Genomic DNA, 11,358 nt, shown 5'->3' on the forward strand with positions numbered 1-11,358 from the left:
CCCCTTTTTTTTTTTTAGGATAAGGAAACCTGTGTGGGTACCAACAATCAAAGCTACATCTGTGACACAGGACACTGCTGTGGACAGTCTCAGTGCTGCAACTACTACTATGAACTCTGGTGTAAGTCCTTACTCCGCCCCCTGCCCCCCAGTGGGTTCTCTGGTCTCTTAGAGTCCCAGCCAGTCTGTCTGCTCATGGGAAACCATGGGCTTCTCAGCACTTTTCTGATTTTTCTTGAGGGTCAGTAGATTTGTTTACAGGTTCCAGAAGCAATTGCTTTGCAGAAGAGGAGCTCTGGTTGCCTTTGGATTCCGTGGGTTGAAGTCTAGGGGATAAGGTCTGTGTCTTCCTAAGAGGCCTTGGTCACCAGGACTGCCACAGAAGGTCCTGCCTGGAGTCCCCTATGATGCCTTCTTCACCATGTGCTATGCAGTGACAACTTGGGTCCTTCCGTGGGCCAGCCCAGAAGCCCAGGCTTGCCGTTTTTGCAAAGAGAGGTTCCTGCAACCCAGCCATGGTGAATGCTGAGTAGGGCTCTATGGATGGCAGCTTTCTTGTAAGAACCACAGAGGCTTTCAGAATTCTCAGTAGGAGATCAAGAAACTATCTCAGTTTCTGAGGGTCCCTCTCAAAGGGATAGTTTTAACCTAGGTTTCTACCCATGGACCTAGGAGAGATGGAGTCTTGAGCTTCAATACCTGTGTTTTTTCTCCAGTTTTGAAATTGCAGCGTCTGGAGGCTTCTCCAGTGTACCCTAACCTATTGTCAGCAAAATGCCTTGTCTTGCCACTGGTTTGTTTGAGACCGAGACCACTTGTATCTTCCAGAGCTTTACAGAGTTGTGAGTCTGTTACAGTCTTTAGGGAGTAAATCTAGGATTGAAGAGTTCACTAACACACTTTGTGCTATGATCTCCTTGGAACTCAGATGAAACAGTATAGGATGCTAGAATCTGACCTCAGTTATCCCCGTAAAGAATGGGAGGATGGAGGAGTCCTTGGGCAGAGAGGCCACAGGTGACTCGCATTACAGTGGTTCTCACAACCATCTGTTGAGAGAAGAAACTGTGAACTAATTTTCCCAAATAATTCTAAGCTCCCATCACTCCTTCTATTTGGAAATAAACTTTGGGCTTGTTTGTCAAACCGTGTCCTTACTCCCACCATCACCCTTACCCTTTTTCCCCTTCTCCTTTCTGACCTTCCCATTCCCCCACGTCAGTGATGTGGTAAGAAAGCAACTAGAAGGGCTATTGTTTGGTATGGAAAGGAAGTTAGGCTCTTGGCTGCAAAGTCTCTCCCTCTGAAATGCAGTCACATCTTTGTAGCCAGCGGGAGTGGTTCCTACAAACAGGACCTCTCTCTTGCTCAAGAACCACCCTTTCGAGAACTGAGAACTGGCTGATTGGGAATTCTGAGGAATTCCAGGGGCAGTCAAGGGCAGGGGGGAACAGGGCTCAAGATACCTCCCCCAACCCTCGGTCTGTATAAGCAGTAGCAAAGGAGGGCACAGAATCCTTGTCGCTACTTTAAAAGGGGTGGGGTTGAGGGACTTTCTAAAGAACACCAAGTGCCAGGCAGGTGGATAGACTGTGTTTAAATGTTTTAAAATACAGATAACTACAGGGTTCAAATTCTCCCTCCCACCCCTTGTTAAAACAAAAGTTTAAGTTGGGCTGCCAAAAAGCCATGGAGCTGCAGTTTGTTTTTCTGAGGCCCAGCCCAGGCGGCATCAGTTGTGGAAAGGAATGGAGTGCTGATGGCCCCACGTCAGATTGATAGAGCCTCATGGGGTGCTGGCGGAGCAGATTCAGTAGCCACCAGAATTGGGTCACCAAAGCTGTGACGGGTGGGAGGAGTGGCACAGCAGAGACAGAGAGACCCAGATGGTAGGGAGACAGTCTGGGAAACAGCATCTTCACCCTAAGGGCTTACAGGAAGCTAGAGGAAGAGCTGCACGTGTGGCTAATTATCTCCTAGTTATGGTCAGTTGGGGAATGGAGAAGGGAGGCCAGAGAGAGACCAGAAGCTGCACCAGGAGAAAAGACTCCCTGTTATATGAGCTGGCACATTCTTTCCAAGTTCTGGAGGGATGGAGACTGTAAAAGCAAGATTTCCTCTCATCTGTGCCCAGAAGTGCGTTCTTGGTCAGTAGATGCCCAGTGTGTGTTCTGCCCCTCTCAGGAATTCCATTGGTTTTCCTCCTTACTAGGGTCACGGCCTCTCTCCCCAGTGTGTGTAGGAGGGAGGTTGAATGTTGGAATGAGCTCCTGAAATTCTTGTCAAAACTGCTTTTTTTTGTTGCTTTAAACCCTGTTCCCTTTAACTGCATCTTGACTTTGCCTGAAATGTGAAAGTAATGAGATTTGGGTTTTTGGTTTTTTTCTTCTCTTTCCTCTGGAAGAAAAAATATCAGCCAGGAAATCTTTGGCAGAGTTTTGGTCAGACAAGGTGTCTCTTTAACCATAGTTGCCTCTTGCCTACAGGGAAGGTTCCAGGGGGAAAAATGGCCATTTCTATCAACCGTTTTACCTCTAATAAGCTCAGTTTTCCGGTGTACTGAAGACTTCGTCACACACACACACATACACACACACACACACACACACACACAAACCTGCCCACTACCCCACTTTACACAGACACACAAGCACACAGACCCTTGAGTTTCAGCCAGCAACCTTTCCACCATGTCTTCTTAATCTGTTGTAACCTAAGCCAAGAGGCATTGTTAGGCCTGCATCAGACAGAAACCAAAGGTCCTGCTTGACAGAGCAGAGGCTGTGGGGATCTGGCCATCATAATTATTAATCCATGTGTTTTTATGGCATTATACTTTAATTCATCATTCAGCCATTTATTCATTCAGCAAACTCTTAATTCAGTGGTTTTCAAACTTTTCAAGCATCAGGAGGGCTTGCTAAAACATAGACTTCAGGCCCAATTCCCAGAGTCTCTGATTCCGTAGATCTGAGGTAGACCTGAGAATTTGCAATTCTAACAAGTTCCTGGTTGGTTTCATGCTGCAGCTGGCTGTGGCCTCTTCTCTGTGCTAGAAACTATCCAGGAGGCATAATCCTTGCCATTGAGAAGGTAATTTCCTAGTAGAAAGAAGAGACAAGACAAAATGTACAATTAGTAATATAGAGTGGAGTGTACGTGCCAGAACTGCCATGAATGTTCAAAGAGAGAGTTCACCTTTGTCCTGGCAGGATTCAAGGAAGGCTGTGTGGGAAAGGGGGCATTTGAAGTGGGCCTTAAAAGGGTGAATAGGGTTTAAATGGATGGAGGCAGGTAGAAGGACTCCCCAGACAGAGGAACATCATTGGCTGAGGCCCTGTGGGAAAGAAGAGTATGCATCATGTTGTTAACCTCTCCTGGGGCATGGGACTTGCCTGGGAAGAAATGGGAGATAAGGGTGCAAATGTGCATAGAACTCTCCGGCTGCCAGACCTTAGGTAAGGCCATAATGTTCACCATCTCTTTTTGCCCCAAGAACAATCCTGCTAGTTGCATATATCATCCCCATTTCTTGGGGCTAGGAGTGTTAAGGAACTGCCCTGTTGGTTACAGCTGATAAATAGAGAATGCCTGTCACTCCAAGCCAGTCCACTTCCAGGACTCCAACCAGGTTCCACTAAGACCAGGCTGGAAGTGTGGATGGGCCCAGGCTCTGGATGGTCTCAAATGCCAGGTTAAACACCTTCTATGCGCATTGTTTAATTTCTACGTGAGGAGTCCCTTAATGGAGCAGATAGAGTAAAGGAGAAAACCAAGACCCAGGGACACCAGGGATGTGCTCAAGGCCAAAAAAGCCTGGGCCCAGAGCTCCCAGTTCTCATCCCAAGGCTCTTCCTTTTCGCTAAACTGTATTTTCCAGGGAAGGATCAGAGTTGGGAATTTCTGCTCCTGAGATAATTTGAGTGAACTTCACGCAGGCATGATTGTCCCTAGTTTGGGCTTTGGTAGGGAGCCAGGAGTGTTTCTGAACAGTGGAATTTCCCTGAGGTGACATAAAATAGACTGTTAGCAAGTCCAGTTAATGCTGCCCAGCTTGTTTTTCACCTGTTACTTTTTTTCCTTTTTAGTTTGTCTTAAGATGCCCTGTATTGAGTTGCATTTAGGAAAGACCCACAGCGTTTGCTACCTGAGCAAATTCACCAATGTGGAGCAGGGCCTCTTTCCAAGACCCATTGGACCCCAGCTCTCTGGTGGTCCCAACTTCTGGACCATGGCAGGCTGGTATCTGCTGACACAGCACCTCATTCACAGTGGGAACTCAGTAAATATGAGTTGACTGGTTTTCCCATGAATTTATCCAAGAACAGAACCTAGAACCTGATTTTGGACGTGTTCCTAACCCGTGTTACTTTATGGAATACTTTTTAGGGGGTAAAAGGGAGATTTAAAGGGAATTCTTGCTACCTGTGGTTATGACTATAACAATATTAATAATAAGCTAGATAGGGTCGCTATGGGTGGGAATTGACTCAATGGCAGTGGGTTTGGTTTGGTTTTTCTAGAGAACTTACACGTCAGGTGAAGTTCTGAGTACTCTGCATGTATTACCCCATTTAGTTCTCACAATGGCCAAATGAGATAGAGACTGTTATTCTCCCTGTTTTACAGATGAGGGAAGTAAAACAAAATGAGCTGGAATTTGAACTCAAGTCATCTGCCTTCTATCTTCTATATTTGTCTGGAAGCTTCTAGGAAAGTTGTTGAGTATTTCAGATGAAGTTGCAAGTCGTCTGAAGTCTTCATTCCCCAAATCAGGCCTTTTTCCACAGTGGCAGTGGCAGGAGCTCCTGCAGAGAGCTATAAGGGGCCATGCACCGCCCTTCCAAACTAGCCTTAGCTTCCATCAGGGAGGTCACCTACCACCATGGGGGTAGTGACCTACTGTACAGTTCTGCTTCCTAATGCGGAATTTCCTGCCAGATGGGGAGTGGTGCTTTCCCAAGTTTATAGTGAACTCTGGGGCACATGACTCAGTTCCTGCATGGGACTGTGATTGTTTTTAAAAACATGTTTTCCATTTTGTTTAGCATGACAAACACTCCCCACGGTGAGATCACAACTTTGAAAGTTGTCATTGAGGAGTGTAATCTGGGGAGGGGGGTGAGAGAGGAGGACTCTGTCTTTCTCTCTGTGTCTCTTTAGTTAGGTTTTCCTTTTTTAAAGTTTCTTTCTTATTTGTGAAATCTAGCTAAAAGATTGAAATTTTTCACAACTCCATAGGGACTGGTCTAGATGTTTCCCCTTTTGAAGGGATGGGATGCTACTTTGACTAGAGTGACTCCCAAGAGAGTCCAGTTTTGTGTAAGTCAGATCAGGATGCCTTCTGCCCTGCTTCCCACTTTAACTCCATTAAGTGGGACCAACTCATTAGGGACCTTTTCTGCACTTTTCCTAACACCGCATCATCCCACTACACCAATAATCCTTTGTGGTCCTGTATTAAAAATGAAGAAATTAGAACTTAGTTTGAGCCCTGCACTATATCACACAGCTGTTACATGATAAGGATAGTTTTTCTACCCATGATATCACATGAAAAAAGATGAGCTGGGAGAATTTCAATAAGCAGTGAGCTTTCTGGGGCAAGTGACTAAAGTAACTTTGCCAAGGGTACGTGTTCTGTTGGCCTCATTTTTTCCCCTAGTCTCCTTCTGTCCTGCCTATCCAAATTTTCTTTTCCTAAAGAACTCCCTGTTTTTGTATTATATTTCTAGTTTAATGGGTCTCAGCCTTTCTCTGGATCAAAGCTTCTTTGAGAATCTGATGAACAGTTTAAATCCTCTCCCAGAAAAGCGTGTGAACACACTGCATCAGTTAGGATAGGTAGGTTATGCTGCAGTAGCAAGTCCAGAATCTCAGTGGCCTAAAACAACAGGTGTTTTTCTTATTCACGCTACATGTCTATTGTAGGTTGAATGGGAGCTTTGTTTCCGCTTCATCGTCCTTTGGGATTCAGACTGAACCTGAAGTCCCCATCTGGAATGTGCTCAATTGCCATGGCAGAGGGAAGGCTAACAGGGGGCCTCATATCTACAAGAATGTTCTGGTCTCTAAGTGACATACATCACTTCCAGTCCCAACTCATTAGTTAGAACTAATCCCAAAGCCTTAATTATGAGGAAGCCAGGAAGTTCAAAAGGAGCCCTGGTGGTGCAGTGGTTAAACTCTTGGCTGCTAAATGAAAGGTGGGCAGTTCGAACCCACCAGTCGCTCTGCAGGAGAAAGATGTGATAGTTTGATTTCATAAAGATTATAGCCTTAGAAACCCTATGGGGGGAGAACCAGAAATATTTGGCGAACATGACAACTAGAGTGTGAGATTTTTCTGATTAAAAGAGAGCATGGGTTATGAAAGTTGAAAAGTATTTCCTTAGATTCTATATATTGCAGCACAAAAGTTAGAAGTTGGTTTACCTTTAGGTAAAGAACTACTGAAAAAATGGCTTGGTAGAAATAGAGTTAGACAGTAATTAGCTAGTAGGAGAATATACTTTTAAAGTTATAAAGTAATACAAAGTAGATTGTAAGATTATGGTGAGGAAGTAAGAGAAGTGTAGGCAGTACAAAATAGTCTGTTTTAGACGTGACTAAAAGACATTCAGAGGCAGACTCTTAAGCAGAACACAGCCCAGCCCCACTCAGAGAGGCTGAGAGTGGACCAGATAGTGGGGAGTAGAGGGAGGGTTGGAGGACTGTACTCCTGTAGTTTCTTTCCAGCCCTCCACCGTTCTGTGAGACTTCCTCAAACAGTATCTAGTCTTGAATAGTCAGCATTCACAAGGAAAGAAATATAAGTTAAATTAAGCAAATTTCAGTGGTGAATTTGGAAAGGACAAAAAAGGATGCTTTTCCTAACTTCAGCTAATGTTCTCTGGTTGAGAATGGGGTTCTTCTGTCTGCTGATGAGTAAAGGGGAAAAAAATCCACTGTCCATTATTCTGTGCCTGTTCTCTTGTTGCTGGGCCTCAGCAAGAAGGCTTGGTTGAGCACTGAACAACTGATGAAAGCAATTAGGTGTCTTAGAGGTTAGCGCTAAGCAGCACTGTACCATCCTGTCACACTCTAGAAGGGCAGCTGTATGGGGAGATGTATTATAAGTCGAGAGAGAGGAAGGCTTTTTCTTTTTTAAACAACTTTAGCTTGATTAAACTCATTTTGACCAGAGATACATGTGGAAATCCTTTAGAATTTTTAAACATTTATAACTACAAAGCAGATGATAAAAAAAAAATAATGTAATATTTGTAATGGAAAGAGTTTGAAGTTATTCAAGAATAGAGATCAAATGAATATTATAATCTATTCTCACTTAATATACAACTGACTTTAAAATTATTCCTTTGATAATTTTTTATTGAGAAAAAATATTATTTTTATTACAAAGAAGTTCATGTTTATATTAGAAAAGTTAAATGCAGATAAGAAATGAAGGAGCTGGTGGCAGAATATCTCCTGCCCTGTCACCCAGGGATGACCTCGAGATTAGCCTCTTGACCATTCCTCTAGACCTTTTTCTCTCCATATTTACTTTTTTTAAAAGATAAAAATTGGGATCATATTTTCTATTGTTTTAGAATCTGCTTTTTTCATCCAATATCAGAAACATCTTTAAATGTCAAAGATAGTATTCAGTAAATAATTTTTTAGTGATTCATATTTCATTGTATGGCTGCATTTCCAGAGGAATTTGAAAACCTATCCAGGAAGTAATTTTTTTTTTTTTTTTAATAAAAGCCAGCAAAAAAAATTAGTCACACATTTAAAATTTTTAATTTGTTTTTAGTGTCGTAGTTTGAAAGAAAATAATCTAGAGAAGAAAATTAAAATTTCTCATGAACCTATTAAAGATAAGTCATTATTTTTGTGTTTCTCCTTTCGTTTTATATATATATATATATATGTTGTTGGGTGCCACTGAGTTGATTCTGACTCATAATGACCCCATGTGACAGAGTGGCACTGCTCCATAGGGTTTTCTACACTGTTATCTTTATGGAAGCGGATTGCCAGGTCTTTCTCCCTCAGCCGTGCGCTTAACCGTTGCACCACAGGGGCTTCACATATCTTGTGTTTGCAGTTTACTATTGTGAACATTTCCCCATGTCATTACCCATTCTTTGAACACATTATTATTAGCTATATGATATCCTTATATCTGGTAAGGTTTTAAAATCTGAAATGGGCCTTTTTGGGGATTGTTCTCATCTTACCTACCCCACCCCTGCGAAAGTGAGGAGACTTGGTATGATCCTGCTTTTTATTAGAGCTTTCTGGATGTTCTTTAACATAGAGAAGAGAGGGCTTTGGGCCATCTCCCCTGCTCCTCCACCCCTGCCTGGAGTGGGAAGGAAGAAGGGGCGGCTGCTGATGGCCCTGCGTCTAATGCAGCCCACACCAAAGTGAGATGGGCATAGATTGTTTGTGACAGCAAGAGTTGGAATTGTACCAGATTATATTGAGAGCAGAGGAAGTCATTTACACTCTCTAGGGAAGAGTTGGATCTGAGGCAATTAGAATTTTTCCACCTTTAACTTTAGTAACTCTTGTCACTAAAAAAGCCTCAGATCTTTTTGGTGAGACAAGGAGAACCCTAAAAATTCTTTTATCAGGAGTCACCTCCAAGGCCTCTTGGAATTGCTAATATTCTGAGCCCTGGGGATCTTGAGGGGCTCCTTCTGGTTTTGGTGAATCAACAACCATTTTAGTAGCAAGAGGTGAGCCTGGTAGCTGCCCGGAGGAGCTTGAGCAGTTCTGCGAGGGAGATGGGACCAAGGAAGCCTGAAGCCTTTTCTTCAGAGATCTCTCAAGAGAGGAGTAGTATGCTGTACTAGAAAGTGGGCATATTTAATGCCCACCAACCTAAAACACAGGAGGAGCAGTGGTGCTGGAGAGTTGTCTTGGCACTTACCTTCCCCCAAGGTCCCTGGAGGCTCCCTGAAGTGAGTGATCTCCTTTGTTATTATTATTTTGACGTTCCTGCCCTCTTCCATCCTACAGGTCTTTCAGTCAGCTACAAAACACCACGAAAATTGAGTGCATATTCTAAATGTCATTTCACTGGGTGAGACATGTGCATTATGCCATATTCACAAGTTCTTAGGGAAGACCATTAGGAGCAGAGCACAGACCAGACACTGTTCTAATGGCATGGTCAACAGGCATTAATACTCACAGAATAAATAAGACAGGGATGAGTAGAACAGCATACATCATCATCAGCGAAAGTTCCCCAAAGTTAGGCCCCTGTCCCAGGGTAATGTTAGATTGCATTCAAGGACATCCCACTTTGTGTCTTGGGAGGAGAACGCCTAGGTCCCTCTCTCCTGGGATTAAATACCAATAGGATGGCTATGTCTATGTGCCAAAAAGCATGTTTAGGGAACAGGTAGGGGAGAGGGGTAGTAAAATGGAGTAATAAAATGTAAAAGGGGAGAATAAAAATGGAGGGCCCCCTGCAGGCAATGGACATCATCTATTGCCCCTGTTTAGGGTAGGTAATTATCTCCTGATGGCTATTCTAGATTTTTCTGGCATCAGGAACAGTTCTTCCTCCTTTACCCCACTAAGATAGCTTAACAGAGTTCTGGGTTTCTTCAGAGGACAGTCATCTCCCCCTAAGGCACAGTACTTTGTGACCATTAGTAACTATCATGTCTGTTAGCATCTAGGGAGATCATGAGGGGACAGTTATAGTATGGCACACCTGTGCACCCAGCAGCATGACAGTACCACATTCAACCACATGGTTGCTGTCGTGGAACCTTCTTGTTCTGAGAGGTACCTCCTCTGGCTGGTACTCTCCTGGTGTACATGCCTCTCTGTCTCACCTCTCCACCCCCCAGGGTTCTGGTTGGTCTGGACCATCATCATCATCCTGAGCTGCTGCTGCGTCTGCCACCACCGCAGAGCCAAGCACCGCCTTCAGGCCCAGCAGCGGCAACATGAAATCAACCTGATCGCCTACCGGGAAGCCCACAATTACTCAGCGCTGCCATTTTATTTCAGTACGTACACCAAAAGCAGCCATACATTGCCCTTAGGAGCCCAGATGCACAGATCCAGGGCCCAAATTGCACCCGGGGTCAGGGCCCCATGGGCAGAGGGGGTTTGTCCCTCTTGCCCAGGACAGAGCAGGGTCTGGCTCTTATGGGGACAAGGAGATGCTCACTTTTAGCACAGAGGAACAGGTGTATGGATGCAGCTCCCCGACGCCGCTGGGCCATTCTAAATCTCATAGTGGCTGCATCTTGCCAGGTCCCTGCTCCTTTAGCAAATTTATTTTAAAAGGCAGGTCGTCAGATGATGTATATATATAATGTGAGTGAATCGAGATTTTCAGTTCAGTGGACTGAGTGCCTCCCATTTTGCTTACTGCCATGTAATATACTTGAGCAGAGAGTGCCATGAGGGGCCAGGTGTGGTAGGGTGGCACTGGTACTTCCAGAGAACCAAGAAATTTGATGACTGAAAGAAGAGCGTTCACCTGACTTACCCGGGCTTGCTTACACATGACCTGTCAAATGGCAGCTGTAGGCCCAGCTGTGTAGCTTGTCCAGAGCTGTTCTGCAGAGTGTTTTACAAAATAAAATGGTCATAATTGCTTGAATGCCACATCTAGAAGGAATGAAGTGCTTAGCACAGTGCCTGGCATATAGCAAGTGCTCAATAAATGCTAGCAATTTTTGTTATATTATAAATAGATCAATCTGTGCCTTCAGGCATTTACCGCATTAAAAAAAGAACTCACCTGGCATGTTCTTAGTAAGCCTTAGGTGGCAGAGGATCCTCCCTAACCCCTGCTGGAATCCAATGCCCCTTGATCTGAGTCAGGCCCAGGTGGAGTTCGTTTTTCCAGACCTTCTCCAGCCACGCTTGAGTGAGAGAGACAACACAGGTTTCTAACCTCCCAGCAACAGGCCCTCTTCATGGTACCTCTGGAGAGGGTAGAGGGAGGGAAGAACAAGTGGCCAGGAAGTCTTAAATGAGGATACCTGACCCTGAAGACTTACGAGCTCAGATGGAGGACACTCTGAACAAGAAACGTGAGGTTTATGTGCATGTATTTTTTTTTTAGAAACAGGTCCATTCCAGGCAGAAATTATTTCTTGGCCATCCCCCACATTTGCCTACCCTCGGCCTTAACTCCCAAACAAGCAGGAAGTCCTGGCCTATTAAGCAGCTTTGGGGGCTCTCTGATTTCAAGAAGCTGGGTTAGGTCACTCCCAATGTGTCCCTCTTTCTCTGCAAAATTGATTGCAGCCTTCTCCCCTGCCCACAGTCAGGAGCTGTAGCTGTCACTTGGTGGGTGTGTGTTGGGGGTGGGAGGAGACAGTGGCT

General features: G+C 44.5%; 1 protein-coding gene across 2 annotated transcripts in view; it reads left to right on the forward strand.

Moving 5' to 3' along the window:
- Positions 1-11,358, forward strand: part of WBP1L (WW domain binding protein 1 like) — a 66,300-nt gene that overhangs the window by 49,740 nt on the left and 5,202 nt on the right. For both annotated transcript variants that reach the window (XM_049854835.1, XM_049854836.1), the window contains exons 2-3: positions 19-121; positions 9,864-10,025. In XM_049854835.1, the coding sequence (XP_049710792.1) occupies positions 19-121; positions 9,864-10,025 (265 nt within the window). The remainder of the gene's footprint in view (positions 1-18; positions 122-9,863; positions 10,026-11,358) is intronic.

This window comes from Elephas maximus, chromosome 16 (assembly GCF_024166365.1).
Source record: "Elephas maximus indicus isolate mEleMax1 chromosome 16, mEleMax1 primary haplotype, whole genome shotgun sequence".
Taxonomy (NCBI): Eukaryota; Metazoa; Chordata; class Mammalia; order Proboscidea; family Elephantidae; genus Elephas; species Elephas maximus.